Source organism: Phoxinus phoxinus, assembly GCF_949152265.1.
Source record: "Phoxinus phoxinus genome assembly, chromosome: 18".
Lineage (NCBI taxonomy): Eukaryota > Metazoa > Chordata > Actinopteri > Cypriniformes > Leuciscidae > Phoxinus > Phoxinus phoxinus.
Window position 1 is genome coordinate 10,579,964 of NC_136893.1, and position 18,154 is coordinate 10,598,117.

Here is an 18,154-nt window from a genome sequence, read left to right on the forward strand (position 1 = left end):
GCTTGTTTTGTCTCTCTTTATGTTCTTGTCCTTTTCCTGCTGCGGTTGGACTCTTGGTTTTGCTCAGCCTTTGTATTGATAGCGATATTGCTAGGTATCAGAACCACCTGATCATAAAGCATTTTTTACCATCAAAGTGCTTTATGAGATGTTTGTGATCTGTAGGCGTAACAGTAGCAGACCTGTGTACTGCATCTGTGTCAGTGTTTCTCTCATTCTACATAATAGTATGAATTAAGGTGAAGTATTACTGTTGAATGTGCAAAGAAAAAACAACTATTTAAAAAATGTGCTATATTTAAATGCAAAATCAAAATTGTATTTGATTGGACCTGACCCATTTAAACTTGAAATATGGAAATTAGACATCACATTATTTAATTTAAATACATTTGCATATTAAGTGATTTAGACTCCACATATGTTTAAATGTAATCAACAACAGACCAAAACTCAAACCCTTTTGTCATATGGTTATTTTTATGTAATATTTGCTCATGTGCATGTACTGTAAATGAACATACATTTCCCCTTTTTTAAGATAAAATGTCTCCATTAAATTGGAAAAATGTATATATAATATGAGATTTATTATGTTTTCTTTGTCATTCAAAGAAAATAAACCTTTATTTAATAAAATGTATTTTTTATATATATATAAATATAATATAAAATGTGTATATATGTTTGTTTTTTTCATTGCTTTTGCATGTAGTATCTCACCTTAAAACTATTAAATAGATGAGCTTTTGCCACCACATATCTTTAAAAAAAACAAACAAACAAACATCTGAATGAACGTAGATCTGACATTTCATTTGATTATATTCTACATTCACTGTATTATTACATTTGGCTTGTTAGCAGCTGAATTCTGAAATGATGAGTCTAGATACAGACGCAGACAAGCCTTTGTGCATCTATGTGCCATTTAAACAATGAAATAAGAACAAGAAAGGGAGGGGAGGGAGTGGAGATAAAGATACAAGGATACTTGAGGATGAGTCACCTGTGTGAATCTCATTCTCTGTCTCCATGTGTCCTTTCATATAAATCGTGTGTCTTTGCTTATAGTCTTCACAGTGCTGTAGCTCTGAGTCACACACACGCACACTGCTTCCGCACAGGTTACTTCAAGCTCACTGCAGATCACTATTAATCTAGCACCTGTAACACTGGTGTTGTGTTGATCACTATGTGACTCGAATGCATCAACTGTATTTGGGCACAGAGATCTCCCAACAGCGTGTGATACAGCTGTCATTACACCTCATTTTTTCACAGTGAGATTGTCTGTCTGTTAGCACCATCTGTGAGCTGATAGTTTGCAGGCAGAATAGCTAATATATTTATTGTAGAAGCCTGATGCTTCACTGTCAAATGCGCAGTTAAAAGTCAACATGAAATCAAAATTGAACCTATTTTCTTACATTTTACTAATACACATTTTTGGCCTTATTGGGAATAATTCATTGGTGCATGTTAAATTAAGAGAGATTTTTTATTATTTTGATAATCGTTCAGGTACGATACTGTTCAAAAGTTTGGGGTCAGTAAGATTATTTTTTAAATATATTTTTGAAAGAAGTCTATGTTCACCAAGGCTGCATTTATTTGATCAAAAATACAGTAAAAACAAATAATTGTGAAATATTATTACAATTGAAATTAACTGTTTTCAATTGTAATATATTTTAAAATGTCATTTATTCCTGCGATGCAAAGCTCTAATTTTTTGCATCATTACTCCAGTCTTCAGTGTCACATGATCCTTCAGAAATCTGCTAATATGCTGATTTGTTGCTTAACAAATTGTTTGTAACCAAATCCTTAGTGTCACTTTTGATTTATTTATTTTTAAATGCATCCTTGCTGAATAAAAGTATAATTTTCTATTATAAAAAAATACTGGCCTCAAATGTTTTGAATGGTAGTGTAAATGTAATGACTTTTCATGATCTTCTAGTCTATTCCCATTTTTTATGTTATTGTATATTCTGTTTCACTCAGAAATGTAAAATTGGTTGTGAATGTCATTTCATGTTGTCTTTAAGCACATCCACACACGCTCCAAAGAAATAGTGAATAGCATAATTAATCACTTAAGCACCAGGTAATATCCTTCCATGGATTCATATTGTGTCTATATCCTTAAATCCAATGTATTTTTCCTTTCTCAGGACATTCTACCGGTTCGAGGCTGTCTGGGACAGTTCCCTGCACAACTCTCTCCTGTTGAACCGCGTCACTCCCTACGGAGAGAAGATTTACATGACCCTGTCAGCCTATCTGGAGGTCAGCCTTCACTCTTTTAAAGGACTAGTTCTTTAGAAGCAGGTTTTACAGCATTGACGTGTGCTAACCACTTCTCTGCAGCTTGATCACTGCATCCAGCCTGCCATCATTACCAAGGACATCTGCATGGTCTTCTACTCCAGAGATGCTAAGATCTCTCCTCCACGCTCCCTGAGGAATCTGTTCGGCAGCGGTTACTCCAAAACCCCCGACTGGTAGAAAACATTTTTTATTTTATTTCTTTAACCACAAAAAAACTCATGTTTCTGATGGTTAGTTGACTTAAAATACTTTTAAGAGATATCCTGCATTGCGACATGCTGTACTCAAACTAAAACTATTTTAAAGTGCATTTTAGCTAATTTTATCAGATTTTTCCTAATTTCTGAAAGACTACATGGAATATTAATATGTTAATAATACAAATTAAATGACTAGTTACAGGACAACACTCCCTTACACATTCAAATAAATGTTAAACAGAAATCATGATTTTGATCAAAGAAAATATTGATGGACATCTTAAACATCTTGTAATTAAAGTCTTGAAATGTGTGTCCGTAAATTTGCCATGTGTTTAGAAACTTTGCTAACACTGTTTTCTGATGTTTTTCCATAACAGTAATAAAGTGACAGGAATATATGAGCTGAGCTTGTGCAAAATAGCTGACACAGGAAGCCCAGGTGAGATTTTCCTAAAATTATTATTATTATTATTATTTTATTTTTTTAACATAAAAAAAATGCATTCAATTGATCAAAAGTCACAAGAAAGACATTTATAATGTTATTAAAGATTTCTATTTAAAATAAATGCTGTTCTTTTGAACCTTCTATTTGTAAAAATGTATCACGTTTCCACAAAAATATTAAGCAGCACAACATTGTGCAGCACAACATTGATAATAAAAAAAATTCTTGAGCATCAAATCAGTATATTAGAATGATTTCTGAAGGATCATGTGACACTGAAGACTGGAATAATGATGCTGAAAATTCAGCTTTGCATCACAGGAATAAATTACATTTTAAAATATAATAAAATAGAAAACAGTTGATTTTAATTGTGATAATATTTCGCAATATTAGTTTTTACTGTATTTTAGTTTAAGCAAATGCAGACTTGGTGAGAGTTCTTTCAAAAGCATTAGAAAAATCTTACTGATCCCAAACCTTTGAATGGTATTGTAAATTATTTATAAAGAATATAAATAAAATGGATATTACAAATAATTAATAAATATATATGATTTCAACTTCCACAGTTTTGTACCAAAATTTAGCAAGATCATTTTTCTATTTGGCATTAATGATTCTGCATATTGATATAATAGGCCTGCTATATTAATCAACTTCATTGTTGTTTTTCAGGGATGCAGCGGCGGAGGCGGAAGGTTCTGGACACGTCTGTGGCGTATGTGCGTGGAGAGGAAAACCTGGCAGGCTGGAGACCCAGAGGAGACAGTCTGATCCTGGAGCACCAGTGGGAGCTGGAGAAACTCGAGCAGTTGCATGAGGTGAGGATAGAAGACTGTGTTTATCTGTAATATCCCACAGGCAGTTGTGATCTCCAGACCCTGATGTCCATTTCTGTTTTTGTCAGGTGGAGAAGACCCGTCACCTGCTGCTGCTCCGTGAGAAACTGGGTGAGACGCCTCCCCCTAAATCCCTGAGCGAGTCTCTGTCTCCCAGTCTGAGCTGCGGCACCCTCAGCACCTCCACCAGCATCTCCTCCCAGATCTCCTCCACCACCTATGAGAGCGCCATCACGCCCAGTGAGAGCAGCGGATACGACTCTACAGACATCGAGAGCTTGGTAGACCGCGAGAAGGAGCTGGCCACTAAGGTAAAAGTCCCTACAAGTACTACTTTAATAATATTTTAATATATGATTCTTTATTAAATCCTTAAATACTGTGTTCTATACTTGATATGTCTGGTTTACCATACATTATATTACCATTTTCATTCAAATCTGTTGCATTTTAGGTGCATTTTATAGGTATATGTGTTCCCTACGTGCGTGCTGCCTGGATTGCGCCATTTTTATGTGACATCATATAGCTGCCATTAGAGTTCCCATTTCATGTGACTTTCTATTACACTTTTCCAAGTAGAATCTTGGAAATTCCAAATTAATCTTAGGCTCTTATATAGACCTACAATTCATCCATTCAAAAATTTGGGGTTAGTAATAAAAAATATATATTTTTGATTATGCTTACCAAGGCTGCATTTTATTTATGGATAAATAATACAGTAAAACAGTGATATTGTTGTGACATATTAAAAAAGACTGTTTTCAATTTTAATATATTTTAAAATGCAATTTATTCCTGTGATGCAAAGCTGAATTTCAGCATCATTAATCCAGTCTTCAGTCACATGATCATTTAGAAATTATTCTAATATACTGATTTGATGCTCAAGAAACATTTCTTATCATCAATTTTGAGAACATTTGTGCTGCTTAATTCAGGATTCCATTGATTATATTCTTTGAAAATAAAATTTCAAAACCATTTATTTGTAATATAATTAAGGCATCCTTACTAAAAAAAAAAAAAAAGTTCTTTAATTCTCACTGACCCCAAACATTTGAATGGAAGTGTACATTGGAGTACGTCATTTAGAAGGAATGTGTGTTTATGTCTTTTGATTTCATTTGCAGTGCCTCCGTCTCCTGACGCACACTTTCAACAGTGAATACCAGATGTGCAACAGCATCAGTGACTGCAAGGTAACCTGGACTTAAACAGTGAAAAACTTGTTGAATGAACTGGAACGAATCAAATTGAATGAACTGTTTTCTGTCTCTTTCAGCTGTCAGATATCTCTCCTATGGGCCGTGATCCATCCGTCACTAGTTTCAGCAGTGCTACTCTCACACCCTCCTCCACCTGCCCCTCTCTGTCAGACTCTCGGTACAGTTCAGACGTTAAAGCACAAACGATACATTCCAAATACAGTCTTCTAAAAGTGAAGTATCCTAAAACCATCTGTCTTGTCCAGGACCCCTGAAGCTAACTCTCGTGCCACCAGCCCCTCATGCTCAGATTATGAGAACTTCCCCATGGTGCCCATTCTGGAAACATCCTACCTGGCCCGTGCCGGCAAACACGAATTCCTCAACCTTCTGCCTGATATTGAGGAAATGAGACCTGGGTGAGAGTTTTGACATACCTGACACATTTATTTTTGCGTTTAGTCCATTCTCGCAAGGATCAATGTGAATTTGTGCACTTAAATCATTCAGGCTGTGTTATGTGACAGTCAAATGAGGCAGCAGAGACGTTCCTGTAAAGAAATATGCTGGTCTGACATGTCTTTCTGTGTTCACTAAGGTCTGTGGTATCAAAGAAGGGATTCCTCAGTTTCATGGAGCCCCGCTCCAACTCTTGGGTGAAGCACTTTGTGGTGGTACGTCGGCCATACGTGTTCATCTACAACAACGACAAGGACCCGGTTGAGAGAGGAGTGCTGAATTTATCCACTGCCCAGGTGGAGTACAGCGAAGACCAGCAGGCCATGCTCAAGGTAAAGCCTCATTCACTTTTTGGAAACCAACTGTTGTCATGTAAAATATGTCATCTGAACGCTTAATTATTGCTTTTTGATGGCTTGCAGACACCCAATACATTCGCAGTGTGCACCAAGCACAGAGGGATCCTCCTCCAGGCCAACAACGACAAAGACATGAATGACTGGCTCTACGCCTTTAACCCACTCCTAGCAGGAACGATAAGGTACACTTCCCAACCTTTGCCAGAAAAGAAGAAAATATTTTTATACAAAGTGTTTGGTACGATTACCTATAGTTAATCCAGTCTAGTGTGTCCTCAAAGGAATGTCTTTACATTGGGTAAAAAAAATATCAAACTAAGGCCCTGTTATTAAGATGTGTTTTGGCCGATTGGATCACAAGTAATCGAGGGAGACACATTCCCATTTGCACCTTTTGACCACTTTCGACCACTTCTGTCCAGATTTCTCCAAGGGGAGGGTCTATGGGTGGTTAAATAATGTATGGGCTTTTCCAGATCTTTCGTTCTAATGGACAAAATAATCTCACGCAATATATGTGAACGTGACCGCAGATGACGGAAAAACATTCGGATAGCAGAAGCTTTCGCTCTAAGACCAGTCCTAACACTGTGAGTGCGTGTTAGAAATCAGGAATGGTTTTTTTTTGGTCTTCCAACCAAACTTGGGTCTTCTTAAGTCCTGTCTGCTAGCGCACTTCTCATAATGTTTACGCATTAGGTCAGTAGGGAGAGAGTAGGCAGTCTTTTGTGGCTGTTCGAGCGCGTTCGACCACATGAGCGTCTACACTACCTCTAGAAATCGTTTAAACCTGTACTTAGCATCGTCCACCTGACTCTTTCCATGTTCCCCTACAGGTCAAAGCTGGCGAGGAGACGGTCCGGCCTGATGAAGAACTGAACAAGCGCGCATACATGCAAAGATAGTGCTCTTTTCTCTCTGTCTACCTTTACAACGTACCAAGTGTGTTAACACTTCTAAATCTTTGTGGTTCTTGACGGTTTCCTCTTGTATGTAGACCTGTGGCTCTGTTCTCCTCTCCAGCCAATGAACTTTGAGTTCCTGAACACCAACTCCCTCTCCTCTCCTCCCCCCTCTCTATTGTGTTATTGATTGGATTAATTCTGTCTTAAGTTTTTGTTCTTTGTCATAACTGAACCTCCTTCAAGTAGCATGTTGTAATAGTCTATTTGTGTGTGCACGAATCTTCAGGGCAGGTTCTGCTTTCACTTGAGTTACTCTCGTCTGTGAAGATCATTCTTACAGTGTTGTCTGCCAGGAAAATCTTACCCATGTGGCAACAGCCACAACCCTCAGGAGAAAGTTGGCTTGCTTAAAAAAACAATAATAATAATAAAATATATTATAATGTATTATAATATAAAATATTCCATATTTAATGATCAACTTTCTCTGATAGAAGATATACAAAAACAAATCGCTTTGCTCCAGATATTGCTGAAAAAAAAGAAAACGATTTTTAGATGGACCAACGCACTTCTTGAAGACTTCTTAATTTTCAAAACGAGACAAAAATGGACCCCTAAACTGAATGTTATTGCAGTATTGACTTATTGGATCATTGGATCTTGCTCAATCGAAGCAAGCCATCGTGATGTTGACCATGTACATACAGCCGTTTACTCGCCCAGCCTGTTGTAATGTATTTGCTTGACATTTAATTCCACATATCAAGGACGTAAAACATACCATTAACAAAGTACAGTATGTAATCATAAGACATATAATACCAAGGAAAGATGATCTCTCACATATCGGTAGCCTACAGGAGTATTCTGCTCGATTTAAACGATTTTCCTCAGTAGATTAGGCTAAAAAAAATGGTGCAAAAGAATTACCTTAGACACAGAACACCTAACAGAATGAATCCATTTGTACATAACGTTCAGGATTACTGTGCATAACGCTATCCATGGGGTTTCTACCCTTACTGTATTACTAAAACACCATTTTCAGGGCTGTTTTAGCATGAAAGATCTGACGGTTTGGCCTCTTCTAAAGACCAAACGGTTGAGTGTGGTACTGATTTAATTGGTTACGGTTTCCAAATGATGGATTCAATTATTTTGCGCTGTTTCTAGAGGAATCTCAAGTCAGCAGGATCATAAAACCAGTCTTTTTTCATCACTTTTTAACATTATTGAACATTTACCACGTATCTCTACTGATTATCTTAACTTATTTTTATTAACACGTGATCAGTGTTTTACATTATACAATGAAAGGCAAGAAAGGCACTTTTCCTCATTTTTATTCAGCTGTTCTCATTTACCAAGCTGTCTCATTTACCATTTGACACTAAAACAGTTTCATCACTGTCAGTAGAAATTGGGCCATTTATGCAGTTCACTGCAGTGCAGTGTGCAGTTGCAGTGAGAGAAAAGGGATGGTATGTGTTCTGCTTTTTTTTTTATTGTTTTTGTTCTGAAAATCTTTGCTCTGTACGTTTGAAGACTTGCAGTCAAAGCACAAGTGCTGAAGTTACCAGTGATTCAGTTTGATGGAAGTTTCAGGCGACACAACCGTCCTCTGGTCAGACAACCAGCAGGAATTATTGTCACAGGAAGACTGGTCACTGTCATTCCTTAGGAAGTCAATATTCTTGCTGCTCATATTTTCACAGGAAACGCATGAAAATGGCTCGGAAAGTCAAGTCCTTGGGTCAGCCAGCCCGTAGGCCTCATCTGAGCTGTTGGATTGTTACGGCATTTGTGAAAATATTGAAAATGAATATTCAGATCTGGCACATAGAGTGCGTAATGAGCACTGAAGGATAGCTTTTATATAATTACATGAGGTGATGTTACGAATATTTGCCAGGGCAAAGGTTTTTGACCTTTTTTTTTTTTTTTTAACCATCTTTGTTGAGTGGCTTGGTTGACTAATGTGATATTCATAATGAATTTCATTAACTGTATTTATTGTTTTGCAATGTATATATTAGTTTGCAGCTCTTTGCACATAATGTGTTTATACAACTAACAACAGAACAAATAAAGCTTGAACTATGTTGTTGTTTTCTCAAATGGAAACCAAATGATTTTAGGTTGTGGTGTTTTACTCATTGAAGTGGACTTTGAATGTACCTTGAGTTTCACAAGAAAATGCATGAATTATCTGACGAAAGAAGAAAATATCTTAATTAGGGACTGACATGTTGCTGTGCTTCTTAGTTCTTGAAATAGGAATTTGACCATGTTATAAGGGCACTTCTTCACATTTAGCTTAGATACGGAGGGCAGAGTTGTGACGAGGCCCGTTCATTTTCATTTCTAACATCAGGGAATATATTTTCTAGAAATATAACATTATGTTTGGCTTTTCCTGATGCATTGACCTCTTTGTTTTTGTGCTCACTCATGCATTTTTCCCATGCTGCCTTTGAAGCAACCCTGGCTTTACTGTATCACCCTTATCAGAAGCCTAATGTTTCCAGATGAACATCATTCCCTCTCATTGTGATGAAACAACAGAAAACAGTTCAGCCATTTTCATTAACACTGTACATTATTTGTCAGATTGGCTTCATTTTCATACTTATTTTGTAAATATTTCATGTTGTATGGAACTTGGATTAAAATGTAAATATGTCTTCTGTATTTGTAATAATTATAATCCATTCGCTGTATAGCCTAGACGTGTAATGCATATATCTTAATTCTGTGTATGGTAATCTTGCACCATTGACCTGTTTAGTGAATGAGGTAGAAAAATAAAATTACAACCAGTGCATTAGACGGAGAATGGATCTCGTTTTGTGTCTATCTTTCCTCAATACTTTGCATTAAATATTTATTTTTTATCTTGTCTACATTAGTGTCTTAGTTTCAAAGGCCATTATTTAGTTTAAGTAACATTTCACATGTTTCACAATATTTACCATTAGATTTCTACTCAAATGAAGATAATTTTAATGAGATCAACTGAAACTTTCCCAAAAGTTTATTTTTGTCAAGTTAAAGGTGGGGTATGTGATTTGCAAAACGGCCGGTAGATTTTGAAAATACACAACTCAAATGGTCCTACCTTCTTTCCTTTGACTCCACCAATTCAAAGAACATGGACCAATCAATGGTACGACCGATTGATTGACACACTTACTGTCCAATGATTCTAGGTGGTCTTGGAAATGACTGGCTGGTGTTTTTTGAGTCCTGCCTGCTCCACAGATGATTAAATTGCTTAATTTTTATTTCAGTGCTTCTAACTCAGTGGCTGTAAGTGGGTTAGGAATAGGATTTTAAGAGATTTTGAAAAAATGGCCAAAAAAGAGAATTACATACCCTACCTTTAAAAAAGAGATCATAAAAATAATCCATATGAATTGAGTGGTTTAGTAGTCCACATTTTTTTAAGAGACTTGATCACTTTATATGATGATCAGATTGAATTTAGGCTTTTATTCACATTGATATAAACATTGATCGGCAAACATAAACAGAAGCTGAGCCTGACATGCGAGAACAAACCGGTTCTTGTGGAAGCTCAAAAGTGCTGCTTAACACTAGAATGAACCTCATTGGTTTTCACACATCAAGCAAACATGCTTGACCTTCCATTTACCACAATTGTCAGTTGATGAATGTTTATATGTGAATAAAATCCTAAATTAAATCTGTTCATCATATAAAGCGATTGTGTCTCTTCAGAAAATATTGACTAAACCACTCAATTTGTATGAAATAGTTTTACGATTATGAACTTTTTGAACTGTTAGTGGTAGTTGCGTAGCTGTCAATGGAGGGACAGAAATTACCCATTTATTTTATTTAAAATATATTTGTGTTCCGAAGATGAACGACAGGTTTGGAACAACATGAAAGTGAGTAACTAACTGATAACAGAATTTTCATTTTTAGGTTAACTATTCCTTTAAGGTGCAAAAAAAGCTTGTTTCATTAAATAATTGACAAAAGCATCTAACAAATACTAAGCAAGGAGTTGAGCACATCAAAACAAAAAATTTACACGTTCTGTGAAGTGTGATTGTATCATGCCTAAAATGCTAAATCATGCATAGGCCTACTTATAGCCTAATTGGCCAATTTTACATTTGCATAAATAAAGTAACATAGTTTTTAACATGGCAATTTTTATAAAATGAAGAAAAAAGCCTATTTAACTTTTTTACGTATTAATATAACCAAAACATTAGCTATTTAATAAAGTTGATCTACAAGCTTCTCAAAAATGTAACTCATTATAATACCTATTAGTCATTACTAACTTATTAGTACTAACCTTAAAAAGGAACAATTATTTAATTTGGCGGTTTAATATGCAGTATTTTCACAATTAAACGTTTAAAACAATTAAACGCATAATGTTTCGCAATTCAGAAGTCGTTATCTGTAAGTGTAGTAATCGACTTAATAATTAATCAATTTGATGAAATTTGATACACACATCACTATAGTGTTGCAACTTTGCCCTACAAAGTCAAACGTCAGCCTCAGAGTTGATCACAGAAAATCTATTTCTCCATTTACTTTCAAGCCAAATGTTCGTATGTTCGGCTTGTCAGTTTCGTCTGACACAGACGGGGAGGAGGGACAGAACCAGACAGCCAATGAACAGCCTCTAATCTCTGCTCAGAGAGCCTCCGCCAATCACAGATGGAGATTCGGATGACGCCACGGCCACTGTCATCTGTCAGGCGTGTTCATTGGGAGTTGGTGTAGTGCTTCTGCTCAGGCCGTGAATGAGGAAGTTCATCAGAGACGGAGCTGCAGTAGTGAAATCCCAGATCGAAAGTGTCATTTTAAGACAGAACCAACCTTCAACCATGGCTCAGTAAGTATGAATTTTGCGTTTAAACCAATTAGTAATATGACATTGAATTTCTGTAGCACCTTAGTCTGTTTATATTACAATTATATGTGATATAATGTGATTTGTGTAAGTTAAGTTATTGACATTTTCAGCATTCATTCGATCTATACTAATCTATCTAACGTTAATATTAAGCACTTTTTCCGACACAGACTTAATGTTGAAATCTCTTATATGGCCATACAACCAGATTGACATTTGTCATAATCACCTATTTAAAGAAGTTTGCAGTCTGTAATAAAATATTATTGTTTTTCTTCTCATAATCCCTATATTATTGACTCCACAGAGCAGATATTGCTCTCATTGGTCTGGCTGTGATGGGTCAGAATCTGGTCCTGAACATGAATGACCATGGATTTGTGGTAAGTCACCATTGCGGTTACATTTCTCCATTTTCTTGCGTAACCCATGGTTCACATCGTGTTTAAAGTGTTATTATAACTATTGTCGTTCCTCAGGTCTGTGCGTTTAACAGGACCGTCTCCAAGGTCCATGACTTTTTAAACAATGAAGCCAAAGGCACTAAGGTGATCGGTGCCGAGTCCCTTGAAGACATGGTGTCTAAACTCAAAAAACCTCGTCGCATCATCCTCCTCGTCAAGGCAGGACAGGCTGTCGATGACTTCATCGATAAACTGGTAAATGTCACCATGAATCGACAGGCCTAGTTTGCTTTGTCACCCTGCTAAAGTGATCAAGTAACCCACTTTTTTTTATATTGTAGGTTCCTCTTCTTGAACCTGGTGACATCATTATTGATGGTGGAAATTCAGAGTACAGAGATACAACGGTGAGTTTGTCAATTCAAAACGAGACCGATTAGAGTTTGTGATTATATGAGGAGATGCAGTATTTGATCAAAATGTTCATGCTCCTCACATACAGAGACGTTGTAAGAGCTTGAAGGAGAAGAATCTTCTGTTCGTGGGGAGTGGAGTGAGTGGGGGAGAAGAAGGGGCGCGTTATGGACCCTCACTGATGCCTGGAGGACATAAGGATGCCTGGTGAGGACAAGCATGTATTAAAAAAGTTCTCCTAAAAATAATTAATAATCTTGATAACATATACTCTACTGTTCAAAGATTTGGGGTATTATGCTGACAAAAGATAAAAACAGTAATATTGTGAAATAGTATTACAATTTAAAATGACTGTTTTCTATTTGGATATATTTTGAAATATAATTTATTCCTGTGATGGCAAAGCTGAAGTTTCTCCAGCCTTCAGTGTCACATGATCCTTCAGAAATCATTCTAATATGCTGATCTGGTGCTCAAGACACATTTCTTCTTATTATAAAAAAATATGTAAAAAAAAAGTTGTTCATGTTACTTTAAAGCATCCTTGCTGAATAAAATAATTTCTTAAATAAAAAAAACGCACTGGTTGACATTTATGTAATCGATTTTTTATTTGATTCCTTCAGGCCACACATAAAAGAGATTTTTCAGAGCATTGCCGCCAAGGTGGGCACAGGAGAGCCGTGCTGCGACTGGGTGAGTTTTAGTTATCAGTTGATGTGCATTTATACAAGCTGTGAATGCACTTTTTCCAAACTCTCTGTCTTCTGATATTCCTGTAGGTTGGAGATGAAGGAGCGGGGCATTTTGTTAAAATGGTCCATAATGGTATTGAATATGGTGATATGCAGCTGATCTGTGAGGCTTATCACCTGATGAAGGATGTGCTGTGTATGGACCATGACGAAATGGCTCAGGTTAGTCATCAAACTCCTTTAATTACTACACTTTTTGTAATATAGAAGAACAGTCCCTGATGTTGTAATTCTTTAATTCCCCTCTCTATTGTCCCTTTTTTATTTCCCCCTTCCTTGTTTCTCTTGTATTTTGAAATACACCTCACCCTGTTCCTTCTAAAGGGCTGTTATGGTCTACTTCCTCTTGAGATTAAATTAGTTTGTGTCTGGTTTTGCCCACCAGGCCTTCGATCAGTGGAATAAGACAGAGCTGGACTCTTTCCTCATTGAAATCACTGCCAACATCCTGAAGTTTAAGGATGCAGACGGCACTCACCTGCTGCCCAAAATCAAAGACAGCGCCGGGCAGAAAGGCACAGGGAAATGGACGGCCATCTCAGCTTTGGAATACGGCACGCCTGTCACATTGATCGGTAAGATGAACTCTTGCGTAACTTCGCCAGGTATGGGTGTGTTCTGCTGTTATTTACACACAGAGGGAGAGAGCCACTTGGCCTCTTAAGAACATGTTGAATGAAGCGTCTCTATAAGCAGCTTTGCTGTTCACCTCTTCAGCTCATGTGACATAAGTGGGATTTTCTGGTCTCTCCTGTCCTGTGGCTTTTGGTGTAGGGCTCAATAATTGCCAGTAAAGTGCAAAAAAGTGTGCCAGGGTTCATTGCCACATTCATACATATTTCTATACATGTTTATGCCCTATAAACTTAATCATTTGGTTATCTAGCATGTGACTATATTTTTAATTTGCAAGAATGATTTGTAATAGTCAAGTCTCATTTATTTATTTAGCAGCACATTTCATAGTGCACATTGTTTCAAAACAGCTTTACACAGAGGTTAGCAGGTCTAGATCAGTAATAATGTTTTCTATAGCGCCTTTAAAAAGTAAATTTAACATTTAATGCAAAAAAAAAGAAGATATATATATATATATATGTGTGTGTATGTATGTATTAGCAGATGCAAAAATGCATTCTTAATAATAAACTTAACATTTAAAAATATATATATTTCCAGCAGATACCTAAAAGTAAAAACTATCCTAAACCTTTTAAATTCAGAAATATTGTCATGGACCAGCAGATTTTTCTTTTATCATGGAGATCTGTGGTTTGGAAATTTGAAATATGATGCTACTTTAGGATTGAGCAATAGCAGTTGAACAATACTTTACATTATGCATTGTGTTTTTATAAAGCTGTTTTGAAAAGTAATAAACTATACAAATAAACTTGACTTGACATGTATTTGTAAGATCAGGACATGGGCTTGTATATTTAGTGTCAGTAAAATGCTTGTGTGGCCAACAAAAGGCTGTTTGTGCAGCGCTGAAGCGTGAGAGAGTAGATATGATTTGTATGCTTGTAGAGAAGGGTTTTCGTCTCTCAATAGTCTGCATTCCAGTGCTGAGTTCACCATGACTGGCTGTTTTCCACTTTTTTTTCCCCTTCCTCCACTCGCCTCTTCCCACACTTGTTGGCCTTGGGTTGGGTGATATAAAACACAAAGTCATGCTGCTTCCAGTCTCTTGTGTTTGTAGATGTGGTAAGATCTGCCTATGACTCATTACACCAGTGTCAACTGTGCCAGGGCCTGGTACCAGATACTGTATGAAGCAATTATACATTGTGACTGGTGTTTCCTGAAGGCATGCTGAATAATGGCTTATTATAACTAGTCACAGAGAACCTTACCTGACAAAGACATTTTTATTTTTTAAAAAGATATGACGTTTGCATATTGGAAATAAAAATAAGTTTTTAAGACCTTTAACATTTTTTTTGCATTCACATTATTGTAACTGATAATGGGATAATCGCTTTTTTTATTTTTATTATTAAAAATATATATTTTTTAGATTTCTTGAGCAGCAAATCAGCTGATTTCAGAAGGATCATGTGACACCGAATGTTTTTATCAAATAAATGCAGCTTTTGTGAGCATAAGATTTTTTTCCAAAAACATAAAATCTTACTGAAAATCTTTTGAACCTGGTTTTTGTATTTTATTAATAATAATATTATATTTATTAATCATTTAGATTAGTTGGTTTTTGATACATTTTATCAATAGACTAATAATAATAGAGAGATAAATCTGTGTACATTATAGATATACTTTTTCTAATTGCACAATTTGTTTCTATGTTTCCTCATATGTTCTCTGACATGGTCTAATGGTGATTGTAATTGACTGATGTGAGCAGAGATGCAGTGTGTCACTGGAGCTGTGTCTGTCACTCACAGGGGAAGCCGTCTTCGCCAGATGTCTGTCCTCTCTGAAGGATGAGAGGGTTCAGGCCAGTAAGAGCCTCTCCGGCCCCCAGGGTGTCAAGTTCACCGGAAACAAGACACAGTTTCTGGAAGATATTAGAAAGGTGGGATAGACTTACAATATAGATGATTTATATCCAAGTTTTACGTAATCATATTTATATTTAAATGTAAATAAGTTGATGTTTTTAGTGGAGGGTTGTTTTAATTTGATGGATATTTATTGTTGTTTCTTTTTTCAGGCTTTGTACGCCTCAAAGATCATTTCGTATGCTCAAGGCTTCATGCTGCTCCGACAGGCTGCAATAGAGTTTGGCTGGTCTCTTAACTACGGTGCTATTGCCCTGATGTGGAGAGGCGGTTGCATCATCCGCAGGTGTGCAGCCTTTGCTCACTATGATTTAAAAAAAAACATTCATAAGATTATATGCTATATTCAGATTGCTTATTAAGAAAGGCAGTGTCTGCTGAAATACTCAACGATGAAATCATTTGAAACTTCATCTTTTCTTCACCCGGTGAATGTTGCAACTAAATACTAGGAAGTGGTGATAATGTTTCATGTGAAAACTTCCACATGCACAGAAATGAGGAAACTGTTTGATTCTACAATATCTTAACCGTAGATTAGCTATGAATAACGGCTATGAATCTTACATTGGCAGTGTTTTCTTGGGAGAGATCAAGGAAGCGTTTGACCGGAACTCAGAGCTGCAGAGTTTGCTGCTGGATAACTTCTTCAGTAAGGCTGTGCAGGACTGTCAGGTACAGGAAGTGACCACAAATTGCTCCTTTTCCTGTAATAGTGCCGCTAAAGGCATGGATAAGAGAAATCAGTGGCACTTGCAGCCATAAGCCAGACTGCTTACATTAATGGATATATGAAAAGTGTCCCTAAAAACTAATGTGCAAAAACTATGTCCACTTAGTGCCCTCCAAATACAAACACACAAACCACACAGTCCAAATGGATCTGAAAACGTTTACTCCACCTGGACTGACAAATTATTTCATTCATTTATTCATACGGGCACAATTGCGCTAAAGCATGCATTATTTAAAATTAATATACCGTATGATTATTACTACATGAAAGCCAAATACAAACAGTGTGTTTACCAGGGTTTCAATGCAGCATGGAATTTTATTAGTAAATTTAAAGTATAGCAAGCATTATTATAGATAGCAGCAATTATTTTGAAAATAAAATTTTAGAAATTAATGTATTCAGTGACAATATTATTTTCAAACTTATGAGTTTCAAATATTCAAAATGTATGCAGTCAGCGAAAGTGTGAAAGCAAATCAAACGTAATCCTGTAGTTTAGCATAGTTTTAATAAAATGCTGCTCTTGAACTTGTCAGGGTTTGGTGCTAATTGATTTGTTTGAACTACAGCTACAATATTCCAACTATTATTTGGCAACATAACATCACATAGTCAGAATGTAAAATACATGTTAAATATGGTCTTAAAAATCTACAAAGAGCTTTGGAGATGTCATTTGAAATGGTAAATGTGTAGAAATCCAGGTTTACCTTGAAAACTAATCTAAAGACTGGTACTACAAACATGTAGAATGTGTTTTTAGTATATAAACGTGGGCTGTGTTTTGCAGGACTCGTGGCGTAGGGTAGTAAGTACAGGTGTGCAGCAGGGGATCCCAATGCCGTGTTTCACCACCGCCCTGTCCTTCTACGACGGTTACAGGCACAACATGCTCCCAGCAAACCTGCTGCAGGTAAGCCTCTCTAGCCAGCCATGTGGGAGATCACCGGGAGAACTCATGGACATTTATGGGAATAGCCATTTGAAGCCCTTAGTATTCATATGGTGGGGTTAATCATTTATTTCTTTTTAAATAGAATAAAAATAAGTTTAAAAAATATTATTTGAACGCTTAAGCATTTGTTCTCTCTCAGTATTTATCATTGGATGAGCTAATATCACCTCCAACATTGTGTCACTATTCAGGCACAGAGAGACTACTTCGGTGCGCATACGTATGAGCTGCTATCAAACCCTGGGAAGTTCATCCACACTAACTGGACTGGCCACGGAGGGAAAGTGTCCTCATCTTCCTACAACGCCTAAAATGACGAGTCGTGTTCGGTTCAACAGCCAAGAACATCATCTCCTCTTGATGAAGGACCAGAGCAGCGGATCACATTCCTCCTGAAGAGCTGACGTTCAGCCCACAGTAGTTCAAATACACATTTCTATTTATATTAAATCAGTGAATACACTATTTGTAAGCTTTTTTCTTGTAGTTTTAATGTCCACTGTCGCAAACACAAAATATTTGAGTCGAGAGTGTCGTTTCTGAGATTCTTCCTGCTGTAGACCGGTCATGCTTCGCCCCCAGAGTTCACAGCGTTAACCCTGGATTATGGGTAACTATTGCACTGCATTAGGCTAAATAAAGATTTCAATCCCTTTTTAATTAGCTTTTGTCTTCTTCACTCACAT

General features: G+C 36.6%; 2 protein-coding genes across 8 annotated transcripts in view; both read left to right on the forward strand.

Moving 5' to 3' along the window:
* kif1b (kinesin family member 1B) overlaps positions 1-9,594 on the forward strand; it is a 69,621-nt gene extending 60,027 nt beyond the window's left edge. For 5 of the 7 annotated variants that reach the window (XM_079587598.1, XM_079587599.1, XM_079587600.1 and 2 more), the window contains 12 exons: positions 68-94; positions 2,181-2,295; positions 2,377-2,510; positions 2,918-2,979; positions 3,667-3,812; positions 3,899-4,141; positions 4,967-5,035; positions 5,119-5,219; positions 5,308-5,460; positions 5,640-5,832; positions 5,923-6,041; positions 6,696-9,594. In XM_079587598.1, coding sequence (XP_079443724.1) covers positions 68-94; positions 2,181-2,295; positions 2,377-2,510; positions 2,918-2,979; positions 3,667-3,812; positions 3,899-4,141; positions 4,967-5,035; positions 5,119-5,219; positions 5,308-5,460; positions 5,640-5,832; positions 5,923-6,041; positions 6,696-6,738 — 1,405 coding nt within the window. In that variant the 3' untranslated portion in view covers positions 6,739-9,594. The remainder of the gene's footprint in view (positions 1-67; positions 95-2,180; positions 2,296-2,376; positions 2,511-2,917; positions 2,980-3,666; positions 3,813-3,898; positions 4,142-4,966; positions 5,036-5,118; positions 5,220-5,307; positions 5,461-5,639; positions 5,833-5,922; positions 6,042-6,695) is intronic. The other 2 variants (XM_079587603.1, XM_079587604.1) reach the window with 1 other exon arrangement.
* Positions 9,595-11,355: 1,761 nt separating this feature from the next.
* pgd (phosphogluconate dehydrogenase) lies at positions 11,356-18,128 on the forward strand. Its single transcript, XM_079587905.1, has 13 exons — positions 11,356-11,652; positions 11,981-12,056; positions 12,153-12,332; positions 12,419-12,484; positions 12,580-12,698; positions 13,121-13,190; positions 13,277-13,411; positions 13,635-13,824; positions 15,658-15,788; positions 15,927-16,060; positions 16,350-16,449; positions 17,304-17,426; positions 17,660-18,128. The coding sequence occupies exons 1-13, from the start codon at positions 11,561-11,563 to the stop codon at positions 17,777-17,779; spliced, it is 1,536 nt and encodes a 511-aa protein (XP_079444031.1). The 5' UTR covers positions 11,356-11,560; the 3' UTR covers positions 17,780-18,128.
* Positions 18,129-18,154: the final 26 nt, after the last annotated feature.